Raw genomic sequence first — 23,092 nt, 5'->3', positions numbered from 1 at the left:
CTTAATTTTATTGGGGGCTCTTATAACAATCCATACTTCCATTGTGTCAATCACATTTGAATATATGTTGCCATCATCCTTTTCAAAACATTTTCTTTCTACTTGAGCTCTTGATAACAGCTCATTTTTTACCTCCCTCACCCACCCTCCCTCCCTCATGAACCATGATAATTTATAAATTATTATTATTTTCATATCTTACACCAATTGCTGTCTCCTTTCACCCACATTTCTGTTGTTCATCCCCCTTGGGGAAGTAGTTATACATCGATCATTGTGATCGGCTCCCCCTTTCTTCCCCCACCTTCCCCTTACCCTCATGGTGTCGTATTCCCATTTTTGGTCCTGAGGATTTTTTTTAATCATTTTATTGGGAGCTTGTACAACTCTTATCACAATCCATACATACGTCCATTGTGTCAAGCACGTTTGTACATTTGTTGCCATCATCATTCTCAAAACATTTGCTTTCTACTTGAGCCCTTGGTATCATCTCCTCATTTTTTCCTCTTTCTCCCTGCTCTCCCCTCCCTCATGAACCCTTGATAGTTTATAAATTATTATTATTTTGTCATGTCTGATGTCTCCATTCACCCACTTTTCTCTTGTCCATCCCCCAGGGGGAGGTTATATGTAGATCCTTGTAATCGGTTCCCCCTTTCTGCCCTACCTTCCTTCCACCCTCCTGGTCCTGAAGGGATCATCTGTCCTGGATTCCCTGTGCTTCCAGTTCCTATCTGTACCAATGTACATGCTCTGGTATAGCCGAATTTGTAACGTAGAATTGGAGTCATGATAGTGGGGGGAGGGGGCATTAAAAAACTAGAGGAAAGTTGTATGTTTCTTTGGTGCTATACTATTGCACCCTGACTGGCCCATCCCTTCCTTGTGACCCTTCTGTGAGAGGATATCCAATTGTCGACAGATTGACTTTGGATCTCCACTCTGCACACCCCCTCATTCACATTGGTATGATTTTTTGTTCTGGGTCTTTGATGCCCGATACCTGATCCCATTGACACCCCATGATCACACAGGCTGGTATACGTCTTCCATGTGGGCTTTGTTGCTTCTGAGACAGATGGCCGCTTGTTTATCTTCAAGCCTTTAAGACCCTAGATGCTATGTCTTTTGATAGCCAGACACCATCAGCTTTCTTCATCACATTTGCTTATGCACCCATTTTGTCATCAGCAGTTTGGAAGGTGAGCATCACAGAATGCCAGGTTATTAGAGCAAAGTGTTTTTGAGTTGAGGGAGTACTTGAGGTGAGGCCCAATGTCCATCTGCTACCTTAATATTTAACATACAATATATGTACATAAATCTATGTCCCTATCGTTATATATAAATATATTTACATGAGTACGTGCCTGTATTTAGACCTCTATAAATATCCTTTGCCTCCTAGTTCTTTCTTTTATTTCCTCTTACTTTCCTTTTGTCCTGCTATCTTGCTTGACCTTCATTTGGCTTTTATTAATTCCTCTTGCCTACATTGCACTTTATCAAGCCCCACCAGGCATCCTATGCCCTCTTCGCCATCGATTTTAGATCACTTGTTCCCTTGCTCCTGGGTTTGTTGGTACTCTCCTTCTTTTCCCCCACCTCTCCTCCCATGTACCCCGAAACCATCGATCCTGTTGTTTTCTCCTCTGGATTGTTTATCCTGCCTATCTTATCTAGATAGACATGGGAAAACCAGAAGAAAACAAAACAAAAAGCAACCAAAGAAAGAAAAGCCTTTAAATAGTTCTAGGTCTGTCTGTTAACCTTTATGAGTGTTTACCAGTCGAGTCTGATGAGGTGCCACACCCTGTTCCTGAAGTTTGTTTTTGGGGTTCCTCGGGGACTTCATTGCTTTGTTCCCCTTGTTGCTCTGTTGCACTCCATTCGTGTTTTGCCCTGGTGTGGTGGGGTCAGATCGGACACAATTCCCACACTGTGTCTCCAGTGTTGTCCACCCATAGCCCTATGGGTCAGTGAGGGGATGCCGTGTTTTTTTGGTGGGCTGGCCCTATGGTCCTCTCTGTGCTTTGGCAGGAATATCATCCTCAGGGCTTGGTGGGCCAGGATGTGTTCCACTCTCTTTTTCTCTTCTTCCCTCTTAGTTTGCTTCCGTGTGTTCTGAGCAGAGGAGCCCCTCTGTCTGAGCTGTAGCTTTAGTGCTGTCCTTTGTAGTTCATTCTTCTGGGGAGGGGGTCCACATAGCTGGGCTTGGGGCCGGCCCCACAGACTCCCTGCTTCATACTGATATGTTGCATTCAAGTCTTGGCGCACCAGGTTGAGATCAGGTCCCTCTCTCCCTTTCCTGTGGAGATATTAACACTACCCTTCCCTTGGATGGGTTAGCTGCCCGAGGATTCCAAGGTTCATCCTTGTTGTGGCTTGCATCAGTGCTTCATCTTTATTTCTAGCTGTTTATGTATTCCATTGTGTTTATGTATTCCATTTTGTTTAGCCATCCATCTGCTGGTGAACATTTAGAATATTTCCACCTTCTGGCTGCCATGAAGAGTGCTGCAGTGAACATTGTGTACAGCTTTCTAATTGTCTGTACCACTTTTGGAAATATACTTCGGATTGGAATTGCTGGATCACGTGAAAGCCCTGGTGGTGCTGTTGGGCTGTTATCCTTAAGGTTGATAGTTCAAACCCACCAGGTGCTCCTCAGAGAAAGATGAAGTTCCCTGCTCTTATAAAGATTTAAAGCCTCAGAAGCCCCGCTTAGGGTTGCTATGAATTGAAAAGGACTTGATGGTAGTGGATTTGAGGATATGATAGTTTTATGTTCACCTTTTGGAGGAACTGCCAAACTTTTTTTGACAGTTGCTGTGCCATCATTTTACAGTCCTCTAAGACCTACCCAGCACCTGTTGTTTTCTGGTGTTGACTGTTACTGTTCTAATAGATATGAGATACAGTATCTCATCATGGATTTGATTTATATGTTCTCTGCTGAGCAATGACATTTCCTAATCTTGTTAACCACTTGAACATTCTCTTGTGTGAACTTTCCAAGGAAGGTTGTTTTGGGGTGTTTTTTTTGCGCCTCTCTCTCTATGTGTGTGTGTGTGTGTGTGTGTGTGTGGTGTGTGTGTATGGTTATTGTCAAGTTGTAGAAGATCGTAAGATATTTTTTAGTGTATTGGACCTTTAGTCAGATATATGGTTCCCAAAGTTTCTCTCCCAGGCTGTAAGCTGTCTTTTCACTTTTTTGATACAGCCCTTTGATGAGTAAAATGACTGAATGTCATGACGTTCCATGTATCTATATTGTCTTTTTGCTGTTTGTTCTTTTGTTGTCATGTCTGATAATCCATCTTTAAAAAACTAGATCCCACAACCATGCCACTGTTTTCTCCTAACGCATCTAAATTTAACAAGCGAGCGTGATGATGGTAACGCACCCCTCACATCCACCATAGGATTGGTGGTCATATTGGTTAGTTGTTTGAGTTTGAGTTTTAGACTCCAAGTAGATTTTTTAAAAAGAAGAAAAAGATTTGATTTGGATACAAACATAGAGTTGTTAACGCAAATTTGGTTCACAGTCACTTTAAATATAAAGGTATGAGACACCTTCAGTGCCTCAGAACACAAATCTAGGCAACATGTTAACTTTCAAAAGTCAAAGGGAAATTTGACATTTTTGTTAGTTGGGTGCAAAATGTTATACCTGACCTACAAAACTGTCAAATTCCCTGATGGTTTTAAAGAAAATTGCAAGTTTTTATGATGAATGAAATGGTTACATAAAATTTATTTATTTGAGCTTAATGATAAGGCTTGTGCTAATTTTCAAAGTTGCAAAGTGTGCTGGTCTGAATATAATCTGAGCCCCCATAGTTCTCATAGTAAATTAGGGCATTCAACTTGTAGCTGACATGGTTTTGTTAAACTTCCTTTGATGTGTTTTTCTTTGTTAATATTATGAATAAAACATGCTTCCTAAACATGAATACCATCAGTATTTCAAATGAGGCCCGAGCTCACCTGAGTGGAATTATCTCTATTGATCTCAACATAATATATTGAATGTCACATAATGTTGCATTAAGGTTTTCGTTAGCTGCACCTTTAGTGCTGATTCCATTTGAGTTCTGTTCATGTTAACCTACCTTTTCCTGATGAACTGCTGTCAAATCTTATTCGTCATTCTACATAATAAATTGATATTTTGATTTTAATGATAAGACTGCATTTCTGTTAAATTTCATATTGTGGGTTTGGCCAGTCATTCTAGCTTATTTGAGTACTGCAAATTGTTATTGTGTATCATTTTACATAGGTTTTCTTAAGTTAATGTCAATCTTAGGTGACTAGCGTTAAAGACTAAGGTCGTAAACTGCCAAATCCACGTCCTGAGGTGTGTGTGGAGTGTGGGGTTTTTTGGGGGGGATGTGTGTGTGTTTTGTTTTTAGGTGGGGTATAGGGAATGACACAATTTGTCAAGTTCTATCTCTCCACCTATCTATCTCTTAAATTAAAAGCTGCTAATTAAGTCTTATACTATCCAATTTACCAACCACTATATCTTACTGCATTGAACACTTGACTTAATATATTTGCATTTATTATTTAGCTCTTGAAGGCATATGTTTGTAAACTCTTAATAAAATCACTTATGAAATTATTGATTGGGACTAGGGACCAGAGCTCGCAGCTCTGTAACTAAAAACATTCCTTAATCTTGACATTCATCTTCTAATCTTTATATTCTTCCTTGGTGTTATTGCTTAGTAAATTAACTAAATTGTAATGCTTTGCTATGCTCAGCTCCAAAATTATTTACAGATATATCATGATTACATTTGCCATGATTTATTAAAGTCAAGAATTCTTATAATGAAGTTTGTTTAATTACTTTTCTAATATACAAAACTACCCATTTTCTGAATGCTTCTCACACCGTAATTTTCTTTCATGTACTTCAGCACTTTATTTATTGTATCTCACCTTACCTTAAAACTGATTTTTACCTGAATCATGCTCTCAGAATTTTCTTCTCAGCCTTCATAGCTTTACTCTTGACTGAAGTCCTTGGGTAATGCAGAGGGTTAATGTGCTCTACTTCTAGACAATAGGGTGTTTCCTTAGAACCACCCAGATGAGCCTGGGAAGGCAAAGCTAGGGCTCTGCTTTCAAGGGTCACAGCCATGGCAGCCCTGTGGAGCAGTTATACTCTCCATGCACAGAACTACCCATAGTTTTACGTATTACCTACTCTCAGACATGCACTCTTTTTTAATGTACATTTTCTTCTTTCCCTAGCAATTAATCACTTATTTTTAGATCTACAGAAAAACATGTGATATTGTTATTTTCTATGGATGATGTGCATAGAAGCACACACTATTAGCCCTATGACAGATGAAGAACCTGAGACTTAACAGAGGTTAGGTAACTTACTATGCCCATAAAACTTTGTAGTAATAACTAGAGTAGGGACTTCAGTGTAGTTTTGTGTAAATCATAATTACAGATTCTTTATGTTCATGTGCCCATTTTCTGATGTTCTAGAACAGTATTTCCTCAGTTATCTCCTTTCCTTCCCTTTAATAACTGTATCCTATCCTTCTCCACTTAGCCTACAAACAAATTTGCGATTTTTTAAACCATTAAAAATTACAAACAAAATACCACATCAAGACACTTTGACTTTCCCTCCCATCAAGGCACTGACTCCCAGCTCTCTCCTTTCAGCACCAGAGATGTTGCAAGAGCTCCATTGACTACCTTGTGTTCCTCACTTGCCATCTGCTCACTTTTGAACCCAGTCCAGCTTGGTTTCTATTGGCACCATGGTCTGAAGCTGTTCATTGCAAAGTCATCAAAGAACCGTGATGCAAGCAATACTGGGTTATAGATGATACCTGTTCCTATCTGTGTCTTTTAAGTCTTTAGGTAGGATTTGTATATGAGTTGGAATAGGTGCATATAATTCTTATTTAGCCTTACTTTAGTGCATGGAAAGGCTTCGTGCCTTTTCAATGCTTTGCTAGTAGGGGTGGGTTCAATAGTTTCAAAGTGATGGCAAATTTATATAAATGTTAAAGAGCAAGTAGTTGTTACTAAGTCTGATTTTCACAACCTGGAGACTGCCTGTATACCAGTCCTCATCCCTCCTAGCATTCCATGTTCCTTCCATTCCACGTCGTACCCATTCCACGTTCCCCATTCCACTTTGCACCCCAAGTAAAATGTCAGCTTTGCCTCAATTGACTTGTCTTTCTTTACTTTCTCGTGCCTCTCAGTATACTTAGTCTTTACTAAGTCCCTTAACTCCACCTGCTTCTTAAACCTCTCACGTGTTCCTGGCTTTCATACTCCCCCCTTCCCTCAGTCTTACTCTGCACTCTTCTTTAATGAACAAGTCTCTTCTTCAGCTGCTGCTTAAATCTTTAGCTGGACTGCATTATTATTTCTTGAGTTTTGACTTCACTTCTGTTTCCAACCACCTGTAGTAGATAGCTGCCTACATGGTTCTGAGATTCACAAAATAAACCCTTTTGCATTTTGTTTTCTTTATACCAGACCTAAACCTGAACCCACAGGCATCAAGTCTGTCCTGAATCAGCAATCCTGTAGGACATAGTAGAACTGCCACTCCAAGGAAGTTTCTTATGCTTATCCCACTGCACCACAAGGCTCTTCCAAGTGCAGCCAAAAACCAAATTCAGTGCCATTGGTTGATTACATACAATTCAGTAATTCGGGATGGAGTAGAATTGCCCCTGTAGGTTTCTGTTATGGTAAATCTTAACTGAAGCAAAAAGCCTTCATATTTCTTCCTTGGAGAGTAGATGGTGGTTTCCAAATGCTGACTTTGAGGTTAGCCCAACTCATAACTCACTATGCTAGCAGGGCACTTTGTGTAAGTATTGAGACGGTAAAATGAACCCCCAAATCTCTATTTCTCAGACTCTTTTACTCGTGTTCAACGGGCCAGTATAGTTGCTTATCCTTCCAACCGTAACCTCTTCCCCTTAAATCTCTGGTCCAGGCCATGGATTCTATAGATTTCTAGTTGCTTACTCTGTTTTCATTTTCATTTCTTTCCCTTACATATTTTCCAGTGTGTTTGAGTTAAAATAGACCTAGCAACCTATCATTCTAATTTTTACATCAATAGTCATTGCCTCTGACATTAATTATTTCAGCAAATAAGAGTACCTTTGGTGATACTATCAGGGAAGCATTCGACTGGTAACCATAGGTCAGTGTTTCAAACCCACCAGCAGAAAGATGAGACTTTGTCCCCCCATAAAGATTGACAAAACCTTGAAAACCCTATATAGGGTCTCTGTGAGCCAGAATTGACTTGATAGACAAACCAGACTCCCCTCCACCCCACCCCCAAAAAACAACCAAAACAAAACAAACAAAAAACCCTTTTCTTATTGAACTTAGTCTAAGTGAACAAAAGCAGAAAATACAAAGTGAATTCGGTGCTATGTTAAGGAGTCCTGGTTGTGCTTGGTTTAGGTATTTGCTAACCTCTGTGAGGTCAGTGGTTCAGTTTGAGTGTGTGTGGTATGGTAGAAGGTGCTAAGTATAGAGGAAAAATGGTCAGGAAGGCGGCTGGGGAGCATGAGGGTAGAGGAAGAGTTGCTGGTTTGAGTTCAGTGAAAGCCATATCCAAAAGGGAACATCTGACTAAATCTAGGAAGTATTTGATGGTAGTGAGCCATCTGCATGCTTGGAGGGAGGAGTGCACCAGGCTGAAGGACTGACTGGTCATTTCATGGACTCTGAGATGGGATCTGTCCTGATGTGTTGAGGAAACAGCAGGAAGTATGGCTAGAAATGAGTTGAGCTGTGGGTGAGGAGCTTGTCTTTTGTTGTTACTAATTGTATTGGGGCAAGAGTGGAAACAGGGAGACCATTTAAGAGGATTTTACAATAATAATTCAGGTTAGAAGTATGGTGGCACAAATCAGGGTGGTAGTCATGAAGATTTTAAGAAGTGATTGGGTGGACTGTGATAAGAATTGTATGAGCCCTCAATAAAATAATTATAAAAAAGAATAATGAGGGTAACAAATGTACAAATGTGCTTTATACAATTGATGTATGTTTAAAAAGAAAAAAAAGAAGTGATTGGGTAAATGTTAAAGGTAGGACCATTAGTGTTTTCTGTCACAACAAATGTGGGAAATGCATGTATATGAGGGAACTGGAAGCAAGGAGAGGAAGCAAGAGTCAGAAATTGTGGCTTCTTCCAAGGTTTACAGCCTGACCTGCTGGAAAAATGGAGCTGCATGAACTGTCCTAACAGGGAGACCTAAGGAGGTGCATATTTTGAAAGCAGATTGGGGAGATCAGGAGGTTAATTTTGAATATGTTAAGTTTAAGGTATCAGTTGAATTTGGATATATAATTCAGAGATCCAGGCCATATGTATAAATTTGAGAGACACCAATGTATATTTAGTATGTAGCCATTTAGATAAATAACCCAAGAGGTCTTGGGACAGCTCTGTTAACTATCCGTGGTTAAGAGAGCAAGGCTAATGTATCAGGAGTTGAAACTGGATAAGAAGGGAAGAACAGATGTGACAGATTGAGCAAAACTGAAAAGGCTCAGAGTCACACTGTCTCAAGAAACTTACTGCGCCCTGCTGCACTCTTGTGACCCACACCGTGAATATGGTTTTTTCTGTCCATAATGCGCCTCACAGATGTTACCGCTTTTATACCCACACACAGACTTCCTATGCAGTGATAACTGCCATTTGGAAAATGTTTAATAAATGCTGAAAAATTAAATTCTTCATTTCATTTTGGTAGGTAAGGTGATTTCAAAATTGGGAAGACAAGCATTCTTTACCCATTCAGTAGCCAACTCTAAAGCCTGAGCACAGTGATTTCCCAACTTATTTTCCTGCTTCAATTTACATGTCTGACTCTGTATACATGAACAGGGTAAATGTCACACTCTCTTCTTTTCCACCTGGAGTTTAGTTGGAATTTCCTTCATTTGGTGCCCTGGTGGTACTGTGGGTTAAGTATTAGGCTGATAGCAGCAAGTTTGGTGGTTCAAAAATCCCAGCTACTGAACGGAGGGAGAAAAATGAGGCTATCTGCTCCCATGAAGATGTCCAGCCTTGGAAACCCACCCTGTATGTGGTCACTGTGAATGAGAACCAACTCCGGAGCAGGAGTCACCTTCCCTGATCTTGCATTGGTGTGTGAATTCTGCTGTTCAAACAGCGCTCATGGAATAGCTTGTGAAGATGGTAGCTCTTACTGCCTTCTTAGTCATTGGTTCTCTTTCAATTAATTATAGGATACAAGTGATTGTTCAACTAATTATGCACTTTCTGGTTGGCATAATATCTTTTTGTAGAGGTGAGAGCAATTTAGAAGACTAATTAGATAACCTAGAGAGAGGAAGTGAATTGGTGCCCATCAGTTAGCAACAGAGCTTGTCATCCAAACCAAGCTCACCGCCATCGAGTCGATTCCAGCTCATAATGACCTTGTAGGACAGGTTGAACGGCTCCTGTGGGTTTCTGAGATTGTAAGTTTTTATGGGAATAGAAAGCCTTCTCTTTGTCCCCCTGAGGCGGGGTTAGCAGCCTAACTTGAAACCACTGCACCACCAGAGCTCCTGTTCTGAACTCAGCCCAGAGATCCAAAATGTAAACTCTTCATTCAGTGCCGCCTCTACTACTGTGCCCTTTTTCTTGACAGGATGCAAAACACTACCTCTCTGATTTTCTAATATGAAATTTATGACATGATAACAAGAATAATAGTTTACATATATTTGACCAGTTATAGGAATGTCTATATTTTTCTGTGGAATTACTAGTAAGAAGGTATGCGATACTGATTTTTACCATTTTGGCTATACTCTGAATGGGTTTTGCATAATTAAAATTGAACACCTGAGTCTTGTCTTAAATAACCTGAGTAAGTAATGTATAGAGAGTTTAATGTGAACATTTAAAAGACTAATTTCTAATCTTTAAAATTTATTTTTAACTCTTTCAGAAAGATGAGGTCTATCTTAACCTGGTGCTGGACTATGTTCCGGAAACAGTGTACAGAGTTGCCAGACACTATAGTCGAGCCAAACAGACGCTCCCTGTGATCTATGTCAAGGTATGGAGTCATTTCCTTTATAATTTGTTTTGAGCTGAGGAAAATGTTGGGTACCTTTAAACTGTATTATCACATTTAATACAGAGTGGGATAGGGAAAGTAGGGCTGCATAATGAATGTTGTTAGGACTTCATTAAATTCTTATAGAATTTTAAAACATGAAGTTTTCATCTTAAATTTCCTTGACTTTTCATTGTTATAGTAAATTGCAGTGTTTTTTCCACAAGATTTTAATTCAGCTAAGTATATAGCACATTTAAATTTAATTTCTCACAGCCCCATTATTGTATCACAGACTGAAATAGGAATAATCTTTATTAAATATAGTTACAGGCATGCTCAAATTCAATGTTTAAATGCCATTTATAAGTATGATTATTGTATATGTCTTCAGTTTACTTCTGACTCAAGGGGCAGTACTTGGCACCTCCTCTGAACTGGTTGTGTTATTCACAAGGGGGCCACACCGGAAGTCTAAAGGTGTAATGGATATGTCGGCGCGGGGAGGTGCACTAGACCTTTCCATCTCTAACTGCAGGAATAGCAATGGGAACTTTTAGGATGGGTGCCTTTCTGACACAAATCCTGAAGGCTAAAAGGGTGAATGTGCTGTTAGGATGTGGAACCCTGAGAGGAAAGAGGACTGGACTGATGGATTATAACAGGTCCTGCTCGCTATTTAACAGAGAGGTATTCATCTGCTCTGGGTCAGAATCCATTAGATTTGGGACTATTTGTATGGTCTTTCTTTTTTGGGTGTGTTTATTTATACAAGATAGGCAGGATAGGCAATCCTACGTATACAGCTACCCAAACAACAGTTCCTGGGGGGAATGAGAAGGGAGGGGCCAGGGGGATGGAGTGGAGAAGTGAACGGCGAGCCAATAATGACGGACAGGGGAATGGTAAAATTTCTAAAATCGATGGCAAGGAGGACATAGCTTTTTCTGGTCTTGTTTGATCATTCATATTGTATCTGAGAGGAATTACTGAGAGGTGACCGATGGGTAAACATGATAGTGGGGCAGGAAAGAAAAAATAAAAAGAGGAAAGAAGAAGAAGGAAGGTATATATGGTTGTGTATATTTATAAATATAAATATAGGTGTATTTGTTTATATATGTATATATATATGTAAATACAGCAAAGAAGCAGATGGACTTTGGGTCTCTACTTAAATCTTACCTCAGTACAAGATTGGTTTGTTCTAGTAGTGTGGCATTGTATGATACTCACCTTGCCAACATGATCGTAAAACAAAATAGGTGCAAAAGCAAATGTGAAGAAAGCTGATGGTGCCCAGTTATTAAGTGATATAGTGTCTGGGGTCTTAAAGGCTTGGATTTAAACAAGCGGCCATCTAGCTGAGAAGCAACAAAGCCCACATGGAAGAAGCACACTAGCTTGTATGAGCATGAGGTATTGACAACAGGAAGAGGTATGAGTTCACAAGCAAGCAACCAAATTGATGTGAAGGAGCACTGATGTAGTGGAGACCCAGAACCCACCTGTAAGATAATTAGACAGTCCGTCTCAGAAGGGTCACACGGAAGAGATGATAAAACCAGGGTGCGATATAACACTGATGAAACACATAACTATCCTCTAATTCCTTAATATTTCCTCCCCTTACTATTGTGGATTTTGTTTTACCTCAGTAATCATGTTAGATTTGTATATGTTCATTTGTATAATTAAGATCATTTGGTACATGAAAGCCAAGATAGATAACTCTTCAGAAACAGTAACAGGAGTAATGGTTCCCTGAGGGTACGGGAATAGAAGGGGAAAGAGGAAGCTGATAGCAATGATGACTGTTTAAGCCCACTTGAGAGTGAACAACAGAATTGTATGTGAAGGGATATATTGTATGGTGTAAGATTCGGCAAGAAAGAAAGATTCCTTGGGGGTAGAGTGGGGGACCAGAAGGGATAAAGGGGATCTGATATCAAGTAGTTCAAGAAAAAAAAATGTTTTGAAATTAACTGTGGTAGCAATTGAACAATACTGCTTGATGTGATTGAACTATGGAATATTATGAGATCTGTAAGAGCTCCCAATAAAATGATTTTTTAAAGTTTTCTTTTTAAAGATGCTGACTAATTTTTGATATATAATACTAATACCATTTTGTTTATTTCCTGGAACTCCCATAGAGTGCCTAGTAGAAATTTATCAATGTAATTTTGATAAAAATTGTATAAATGATTAGAAGTATTTATAATTTATTAATTATGACATTGTGAAAATTAGGGATAAAATTTTAAGTTCAACTATCTGAATACATAATTATGGTACTCATTAGCTTTTTAAGCTTTGTATTTTACCTTCTATAGAAAGAATTCAGGGAAATAAAATGGTATTGACACTAAATATTTTCAGATCAGAATCTTAAAGAAGTTTTACTTCATAGTTACAGTTTTTGTATTTCACAATGATAAAATGAGCACCAAACCAAGGACATCAATAATGGGGAAAAAATGAATACATTTGATAGCTAGTCTGTTTGGAAAACTAGTCCATAATTTCTATGGAATTCAGACCTAAATTAAAATCTGATTTCAGTATAGTGTGAATAAAAGTTGGTTTAGGCTGTGTTTAAGTTGGTGGTAGTAAGAATGAAAGGATACTGTTTTCATGCAAAATTTACTGAAGTCCTGGTTTTAATAGAACAAGTCCTGTCCTGGACAGCTGGGACAATAGTGTTATCTCGTTGAACTTTTTCAGTCTAGAGCAGCGGTTCTATCTACTCTGTGTCGTAGCCAGTGCAGAGCAGTGGCACATTTTTACAACAGGAGCCCTAGATTTGGGCCCTACAAATTTAGCTTTGAGACCCAACTTTGCTACTTAGTTATATAATTTGTCTAGTCATCAGTGCATTGTCAACATGGAACCTAAATAGAGAAATTGTAGTTGTTTGTTTTTTACCTGCAATATAGCATTGTTTGTGTGTGAGCTCATATATATATATAAAATGAATGAAAACACTTTGTGGACTGTAATGTAGAAACGATAGAAAGCCTTATTAACCCTAGGAGCCCTGGTGACATGGTGGCTGCTAACTTCAAGGTAAGCCATTTGAAACCACCAGCTGATCCATGGAAGAAAGGTGAAGCTTTCTGTTCCTTTAAAGCGTTATAGTCTCAGAATCCCAGAGGCAATCCTACTCAGTCCTGTCAGCTCTCTGTGAGTTGGAGTTGAGTCAGTGACAGTGAGTGTAGTATTTTGGTTTTTAACACTTGATTAAAGAGTGGCATGTTGTAGACATTAAATAAGAGAAGAGATACAGAGGATCGTCTCCCCTTCCCCCCTTCCATCTCTAACTCTTAATTCAGCAAATGAATGTTAAGTTATCACAGAATAATCTGAAGTCAAGTTTTGTTCCTTCTCTAGTAAGGAGACAAACTATACAACAAAACAGATAATATATTGGTGATCAAAGTAGTTAAGCAGCTAGAAATGTCATATTTATTTTTTTATTGTGGTAAATATAGAGGTAATATATACACTGGCCCTTTAAATACTCTTCACATGTATAGTTCAATGACATTAAGGATGGCATATTCATTTGAATTGGCTACAATTACCTTAGAAAAAAGAGGCTTATTGTACCTTCTTTCTTGAATCTATCCTTAACATTTTTTCCCTGTAGCAGATTTCTATTGATTCCTGGCTGCACAACACCTATTTTTCTGCCACTTCTTAGTAGAAAATACTGTTTTTGTTTTGTTATATCTAGCTGCAGGAGCCCTGGTAGCACATTGATTAAGCATTTGGCTGATAATTAAAACATCTGCTGTTCAAAAACACCTCTGTATGGGAGAAAAGACCTGACATTCTGCTCTCCTAAAGATTTCAACCTAAGAAATCTTAGGGGACAGTTCTGCTTTGTCCTGTAAGGTTGGAATTGATTCGTCTCCATGAAATAACAGTATCTGTCTGCAGAAATGTTGCTTATTTCAAGACCTTTCTTTAGTTCCCCTAAACATTTGCTTTTATTATTGAAAGTTTCAAACACATATAAAAGTAGGATGATGAACTTTCGCCCCAGCAGTTAACCAAATGATAGCCAATCCGGATATTGTTCTTTCATCTATAAATAGTTCAGTACATTTGTATAAATGACAAAGGACCCTTTTAAACAAACAAAAACAGCATAATCACAGTACCCTTCATCCCCTTTTGGGAAAATGAATGATTCTTTTAAATAGCCACTGTCCCCAGAGAATTGGTTATTGGTGATCTGTTCTTATTGTTAGGCTCTAAAGAGATTTAAAAAAAATTCTTGGCATGGATGGGTTGAGTTATGGGTCACTTAGGATTCCCTGGATGGGGCATATGGTTAAGCGCTCAAGGCCTAGACAAAATGTTGGTCGCACAAACTCATCTAGAGGTACTCGGAAAACAGGCCTGAGACCCATCTGTCTTCACAGAGCCACTCATGGAGCAGTTCACACTGCAGGGCTGGGTCTCCACGGGTCGTAATTGATGAGCTGACAACCAATAACTTCAACTCGTTCACATATTCAGTCTGCTGAGTTTTATTGCAACCCTATTGATACGTAAAATGCTTAGATTAGCAGATGGAAATAAAAACACATGTAATTATCTTCATGGACTTCATCAACCAATAAGGACTTGTTTGGCGAAGGCATTAGCAAAATGGTAACTGCATTCTTATTTGTGATTTGCCTTTCATTTTTTCTGGGGGTTTGAGTATGTTCTATGACCTTATTGCTGCAAATCTGTTTTTGACCCCTTTTGTAAGATGAGTTACATTGTACTTGATGGTTAATGTGTAAACTTTAAAGGTTTTGACTATCTTTACTGGTTTTGAGCGTATTTCAGCGGTGAATAGGTTTTTTTAATGCAACTGTAAAACAACAAGTGCCTAACTTACAAATCTTTTTAGTTGTAAGGGTAATGTTAAAGAACAAGGTCCGTGTACACGGGGAAGCTAGGTACATTGTTGTATGCCATAAATAAGATTTAATATGTTGTTCACTTTGAGTGTTGTAGTAGAGAGGGAAGGCCATTTGGTAATAAATTTGTAACTGATCAGATTATTCAACACCATCCTCTTAACCTTTATTTCTTCTGTGAAAATGGAGATTAATGTGCAGCTGAGTGGTTCCAAGAGTTAAGTAAACAAATGAATGGAAATGTACTGGGCTTGACAGTTAAATTATCAGTTGAATTTCAAACTGTGTTAAATATCCTTGAGTTTCTAAGAATTTTTAGTCTAGTCTTTTACTTAGTGATCCAACTATTTCATGATCATTTTTTTATACTTTGGTTTAATAGAATAAAAAGAGAACAAAATAGATCATCATTTAAAGAAGAGTCTTCACCTAAGCTATTGGGCAACTTGCTCACTTTTGCTGTTCCTTGGTACACTTCATGCTCATACTGTATATGAAAAACTACTCCGCATTGGAGTAGTTTAAAGATTAAATGAGAATAGTATATGTAAAGCATTGGGAACAGTGTCTGGCACATGGTAAATTGTTTTTCTTGTTATTTTTTTAGTGTGGCAACGCCTCCTTATACTTTTTACAGAGTAAAAACAAAAACAAAAAATGATGGGAATTTAGGCTGTTTCCAATTTCTTGCTATTGTGAACTGTGTTGCAAGGAAGAGGTTAGGAGGTGGTGGGGGCAGGGATCAATATGTCTGTTCATGAACTGTCTCTTATTTCTTTGGGGTATATGCCCAGTAGTGGTATTACTGAGTCCTATGACATTTCTATTGCCATCTGTTTTAGGAATCGCCCTATCACTTTCCACAGTAGTTGTACATCTTTACAAGCCCACCAGCAGTATATGAGTTCCATTCTCTCCACACCTTCTCCAGCATTTATTGTTCTCTGTTTTTTCAAATTGGTTTACGATGGTATCTCATGGCTGTTTTGATTTTGCAGTTCCTGGGTGGACCTGATCTGGTTGCCAACATGTTCTGTGTTACTTGTTTTATTTTGTTTTTCTCACATTGGGGTTTATCTCTGATGTATTTTGTCATTGGTGGGGTTTTTTTGGTATATGAAACCCAGGATTGATGAACCGATAGAAACAAGGAGAATTAGCGTTCCTGGGGGAGGGATGTGTAAACAGGAACTGAAATCAAGGAGTTAAAGAAGGAACAGAAGGTTTTGAAGCTGGTTGTGGTAGCAATTGTATAATACTGCTTGATGTAATTGAACTATGGAATGATATATCTGTACTGCCTGCCAACAAAATGGTTTAAAAAAAACCAATAAAATCAGATATAAAATAGCATATTTCACCCTTTATCTTGACTGTTCAAAAGATAAAGAGCTCATTCAAGAGAAAAGATACAGTAAAATGGCATCTTAAAATTAACCCCATTTAAACAGTAAGCTTCTCCTCCCACCCCCACCCCCACCCCCACCATTTTTATTTCATTTCCCTGTTTAAGGATTTTTGACAAGTATCTCCACCCTCATTTGGTCTTTGCTGATGTCAACATTACTATACAATAACATCTCTTATTTAATAAATGAATGCCTATCCCTGAAGTTTATTATGGGAAATCATTTTCTTATTGGTAATGAACTAAGTTTTAGGACTTGGAGATTAAATCTGTGAACAATAATGCAGTAATAGAATTATGAAGCTTTAAAAAAAATTAGGCCTAAGTGCTTAATTCTAACTTTCCTGGCAAAATGCTGATATTTTCTCTCTCTCTCAAATCATTTTATTGGGGGCTCTTATAGCTCTTATCACAATCCATACATCCATCCATTGTGTCAGTCAAGCACATTTGTATATGTGTTGTCATCATCATTCTCAAAAAATTTTCTTTCTGCTTGAGCCCTTGATATCAGCTTATCTCCCCCCTCCCCTCCTTCCCTCTCTCATGAACCCTTGATAATTTATATATATATATTTTTCATGTCTTACAATGACCGCTGTCTCCCTTCACCCTTGTTCATCCCCTAGGAGGGGGTGATAGATAAATCATTGTGATCGGTTCCCCCTTTCTTCCCCCACCTTCCCCCTACCCTCCTGGTATCTCTACTCTCATCATTGGTCCTGAGGGGGTTACCTGTCCTGGATTCCTTGTGTTGTGAGCTCTTATCTGTACCACTGTACGTGTTCTGTGAGGTAGAATTGGGGTCGTGATAGTAGTAGGAGGAAGCATTAAAGAAGTAGAGGAAAGTTGTATGTTTCATCAGTGCCAAACTGCACCCTGACTGGCTTGTCTCTTCCTTGTGACCCTTCTGTAAGGGGATGTCCAATTGTCTACAGATGGACTTTCGGTCTCCACTTCGTGCTCCCCCACATTCACATCGGTATGACTTATTTTCTGGGTCTTTAATGCTTGATACCTGATTGCATTGACACCTCATGACCACAGGAAGAAGCTGGTGCGCTTCTTCCATGTGGGCTTTGTTGCTTCTCAGCTAGACGGCCGCTTGTTTATCTTCAAGCCTTAAAGGGCCCAGGCAGCTATATCTTTTGATCGCTTGGCACCATCAGCTTTCTTAACCACATTTGCTTATGCAAAATGCTGATCTTATTGAAGATTTTATCTATACATTTATATTACTCATTTTATAGAAGGCATCATTTTCTGGCTTTAGTTAAATTTAACATTAGGGTATATGGAATTTCAACTGTGGATTTCTTCATGTCTTTTAGGAGGAAATGTTTCATGTTAACTTTGTCTCAGCTGTAGTCTATATTACTCCTTCATCTAACCTTCAACTATTCTTTTTGTCATTTTTTATCAAGACACTGGGGTACAGTCGAGGTGAATAGCTACATTAACTCTGGGAAACTGAATATAGCATTCCCTTTCTCCGTGAAGTCTTTCTCTTCCCCAGTGAGCATATCTTTTTGTGTAACAAAGTTGAAAACTCTTCTAAGATGGTACCGATATTCATCATCTAGGCGTCCTCTTTCAATGACATGGTAAAATCTGTTTCCAAAGGGCATTATCGGGAAGAGTGGTGATGCTGTTATTAGTAGGGTTACTAATGTCTTGATCGATCATTTATTACAGAAAATTTCAGGCCACCCATGATTTTTCCCAGGGTGCTGTATCCATTACCAATGAGGTTGACCTCTCACAAACATAAATATCCTAAAAATAAAACTGCAAGTTTTGTTAGACTAAACAGCCTAATAAGTGAAGGCTGCTTCCTCCCACCCCCGCATGCCCCCCAAAGTGGGAAATTCCATTCTCTTTTAATTCCTTTTCCCACAAACTTTTTGAGGCCTCCTTGCATAAGAGATAAAATACTGAACTTAACAATCAGAAGACCATCTCATAGGCTTGAGGTGAGGTGTGCAAGATAACAAGTTATGAAGTTGTAAAAGCTTATTGTTGTTGCTTTTCAGTTTATTAAAGGGTGGTATACGTAAACACACGGCTAATCACATTTTAACCAGTGGGTTCACATAGAAATGGCATGGAACATTTTAAGGAAAGGTGACTAAAAGGACATATGCCCCAGAATTTCATGTGCTTGGTTTTGAAAATCTGTCACTTTCTTTTCTGCTTAAGGATTCTGATTCATTTGAGATAAGAAATATTAAATTGATTTTTGCTGTCTATTCCAGTTATATATGTATCAACTGTTCCGAAGTTTAGCCTATATCCATTCCTTTGGAATCTGCCATCGGGATATTAAACCACAGAACCTCTTGTTGGATCCTGATACAGCTGTCTTAAAACTCTGTGACTTTGGAAGGTAAGCTAGCTGTAATTTTTTTTGGTTACTTTTTTCTCCCCTTTCCCATGCTCTCTGCATTCCATATATACTCCTTTAAATATGGTCACTAAGCACTGGTCCTCACCGAGGGAGCATGAGCTCCTTAGGCCTGCTTTGATATAAAGCCTTTCACTATACAGTTTCACTTCTAGGAATTATTTTCTTAGAAATGCATGTTTATAAAATCTTGTATGTACAGAGATTTTTATTACAATGTTTTTTGGTAAATGTCTAGCAATCAGAAAATGATCAAATATATTATTTGTACAACTAATTTGATTCATGTAGCCAAGAAAAAGTATAAGGCAGCTTTCTCTGAACTGAAAGCTAATGAACTCTTAAGAGATATTATGCAAAGCAGAGGGTCAAGATTATATGTAGTTCTGGTGCTTGGCTGCTAACTGGGACATCAGCAGGTTGAACCCACCATCTACTTTGCAGGAGAAAGATGTGCCAGTGTGTTTCCATAAAGATTGCTGTTGTTGGGTGTCATTGAAGCCGTACCAACTCATAGCGACTCTCTGGACCAGTGGTACTCAACCTGTGGGTCGTGATGCCTTTGGGGGTCGAACAACCCTTTCACAGGGGTCACCTAAGACCATCAGAAAACACGTATTTCCAATGGTCTTAGGAACCGAGACTCCACTCCTCTATCCATCTCCAGGCGGGTCTACCCACATGCGGATACACCCACATATCAGTACCCAACATGAAGACTGTTACCCATGCTACACCATGCTTCAAGACAAAATTTCATTTTTTTTGTCATTAGAAATAAATATTTCCCTTTATCCTTCCTGTTTCGCCACTCACACCACTGGTCCTGTAGGGCTCATCGCCCTGGATTCCCTGGATTTTCAGTTCCTATCTGTACCAGTGTACATCCTCTGGTCTAGCCAGACTTGCAAGGTCGAATTCGAGTCATGGTAGTAGGAGCGGGGAGGAAACATTTAGGAACTAGAGGAAAGTTGTATTTTTCATCGTTACATCGCACCCTGGGTAGGAAAGAGGGCACCGATTACAAGGAACTATATGTGACCTCCTCCCTAGGGGACAGACAACCGAAAAGTGGGTGAAGGGAGACGTCGGACAGGGCAGGATATGACAAAATACCAATTTATAAACTATCAAGGGCTCATGAGGGAGGGGGGAGCGGGGAGGGAGGGGAAAAATGAGGACCTAATGTTGGGGGTTTAAGTGGAGGGAAAATGTTTTGAGAATGATGTACAAATGCATTTACACAATTGATGTGTGTATGGATTGTGAGAACAGTTGTATGACCCCTAATAAAATGTTTGAAAAAAGAGAAAAAAAAGAAATATTTTACCATATATAATTACATATTGTTTTGTGATTAGTCACTATGCTTTAATCATGTTCAGTGTGTAACAATGAAAATACATCCTGCATATCAGATATTTACATTACGATTCATAACAGTAGCAAAATGACATTTATGAAGTAGCAACGAAAATAATTTTATAGTGGTCACCACAACATGAGGACCTACATTAAAGGGTCTCGGCATTAGGAAGGTGGAGAACCACTGCTCTCTGCCAAAGAACGCAACCCCCACCTGTTAAAATTGTTCCTATATTTGACCTCATGAAACTAGCAACCTAGGAAACCCAGCGGAACACTGTGACTCTGCCCAGGTAGGGTTGCTACGAGTTGGATTGGCTCAACAGCAACGGGTTTTGGTTTGTGCTCCCACTTACCTTTTAAAAAAAGGCCCTGTGGTTCTGTAGGACACGTGTTGAGCTACTTAGTCACTAGGCCTGTGTTCACACCCATCAGCAGCGCTATTTGAGAACGATAAGGTTGTCTGCTCCACTAAAGATTTACAGTCTCTGTGACGAGTACGAATTGACTTAAGGACAGTGGGTTTGGGGTTTTATGTTTTTGAAACAATGTAGGTATATGTATACAAATATATACATGTATATACATGATTTATTTACAAAATTACATATAAGAAACTTGTAACATTTATTGCCCCTGGGAGAGAATACTGTGGTAGTATGGTATAATTGAGAAGCTTGCTTTTTTATTGATTGTATTTTAGTATTGTTTGAATTTTGACTATATGGATGTATTTGCCTTAAGGAGAATTAAATTGTTTTAAAATAGTAAGGTGATCCTTTTAAGTTCAAGGTCAAATTCAATTTACAGAAGAGGCAAAAAGTCTATAGGATTTTCTTGTTTCCTCCATTCATTCGACTCCCCACCCCACTCCCTACCCCACCCATACATTTCAGGTAATTTTCTTTCTTAAACTCACTCCTTGGTAATAGCATGTCAGTCTTTTCTTTTCCATAGTGGTTAGCATTTGTGACTCTCATTAAACCTTTCAACATGAAATCAAGCTTTTGGGCAGTGAGTTCCTCTCTATTACCTACAAGCTCTCTCCTCAGATCCAAAGTCACCACAATTCTCACTTTTTCACCAGGAATGTTTTCCATAGTTTGTCTCTTGGGGGAACAGATAATTTTATCAAGTGCACACTTGCTCTGCCATGAGTAAATTCTCAGTCTAACCAGAGTGTTCTCTTTCATACTGTCCACACTATGTTTTTGAATTAAATGGTTAAGACACTTTACTGCAACTGAATATTGGAAGGCTCAAGTCAGCCCAGAGGCTCTTAGAAGAAAGGCTGGTCTGTTTCTGAACAAGCAGCTGCTGAAAACCTTCTAGAGCTCCGTTCTACTCCTGACACCCTGTCGCGGTGCTGTCACGGCACCCAGCTCACTCTGCACTTAGAACCTTGTCGCCCTGAACCTAGAAGAAAAGGTGAAGGAAACTAAATCAAAACCACCTATTTGATACTATTACTCTCGATGGGACAAACCGTCCCAATCAGATCCAGCTTTATTGATAAGGGTGTCTGCTCAACGGAAAGGACAATAGCAAGACTCGGAGAGCACTTCACAAAGTTCCTATGAAAATGCCATTATCTCTTAATTCAATCTTTCCACAAAAGTTTTGGAAACCACCTTATATGAAGCTACATGTTTGTTTATTAAGAGGTTCTTTTTTCATTTTACTGTCAAAACTGTTGCTGTTCAGCTCTTGTAACATAGATATAGCTTTGTTTTAATTAATTTGAGACAGGGACTTTGCTTGTATGATAACAGCATGCTTTTACAAACCCTGTGAAAACAAGCCTGCCTTTTTTGTTTTAACCAAATTGGCTTGATCCAGTAGGTTTGGAAACTATTGTAGATTCTGCCCAGTTGGTGATGACTTAAAACAGTCAGCAGTATTATTCTCTTGTGGATAGTTCTTTATTGGGTGAAATGGGGCCAGCACTTACTGAAGGGCTAAGTGGGCTGTTTGAGGATTAAGTATATACAAGGGACTTCAAAAGTTCATAGAAATACTCCACTTTTCATGTATGAGAATACTATATCGGGCAGTCAGACATGTATTTCAACCTTCAAGATCAGGAGAGCCAGATTCCTATGTAAGAAAATGAAGGTCACACCATCAATTAGTAAAAAAATTTGCAGGTTGCAAGCTTCCAATATTACCTGTTTGTTTATCTAGTGAATTTTCTGGTTGGATAATTTGAATATGCAAGGTATTATTATCAGGCCCCTTGTTGATAAAGACTACACTTGCCTACTAAAATAAAGGTTGGCAGTTTGCACCTCAGAGGCACTGTGGATGAAAGGTCTTGCAATAGACTTCTATTAAAATGATAACCAAAAAAATGATGTGCAGTAATTCAACTATACCACGCACATATTGACCAGAAGGCAGCAGGGTTTATTATGAGTTAGGCTGAAAACTAGACAGTCTTAATTTTCATGCAGCCCAAACCAGGGATTAGTGTTGATTAATTTATGATGGAATTAGAAGTTAATTCATGACATGATTAATTTTTACTCATGGAACTGGTTATAAGTGAAACTGCCTTCTATTTTCATAATTGGTAATGAAGGGAGTACAGAGTAGTGTGATCATAGATTAGAGCCTAAAGGGAGAAAGGGGCCCAGGCTTTGATACCTTTGTGTCTACTTCCATCGATATCATTTACCTCAACATTTCTTACCTTTTCTTTGCACTTAACCTTTTCTATTGTTTTGAGTTTGTTGTTCATATTTATTTCCTGCATTTAGTTTTGTTTTTGTTATATCTCAGTTAGCTTCTACCACAGTATCTTGGCTTTACTTCAATGTTTCTTCCAGTTATCTTGAGTGACATCTCAAAATAAATTAATTTTAATTAACTCTAATGGTTC

The 23,092-nt window shown here is 38.7% G+C and overlaps 1 protein-coding gene across 3 annotated transcripts in view; it reads left to right on the top strand.

The window, feature by feature from the left end:
• Positions 1 to 23,092, top strand: part of GSK3B (glycogen synthase kinase 3 beta) — a 202,156-nt gene that overhangs the window by 107,673 nt on the left and 71,391 nt on the right. For all 3 annotated transcript variants that reach the window (XM_045294219.1, XM_004709801.2, XM_004709800.2), the window contains exons 4-5: positions 10,002 to 10,112; positions 18,698 to 18,828. In XM_045294219.1, the coding sequence (XP_045150154.1) occupies positions 10,002 to 10,112; positions 18,698 to 18,828 (242 nt within the window). The remainder of the gene's footprint in view (positions 1 to 10,001; positions 10,113 to 18,697; positions 18,829 to 23,092) is intronic.

The sequence above is a fragment of the Echinops telfairi genome, unplaced genomic scaffold (assembly GCF_000313985.2).
Source record: "Echinops telfairi isolate 266 unplaced genomic scaffold, ASM31398v2 ScPeMD7_3509;HRSCAF=4178, whole genome shotgun sequence".
In the NCBI taxonomy this organism is placed as follows: Eukaryota; Metazoa; Chordata; class Mammalia; order Afrosoricida; family Tenrecidae; genus Echinops; species Echinops telfairi.
This window is presented reverse-complemented; position numbering and strand designations above follow the sequence as displayed.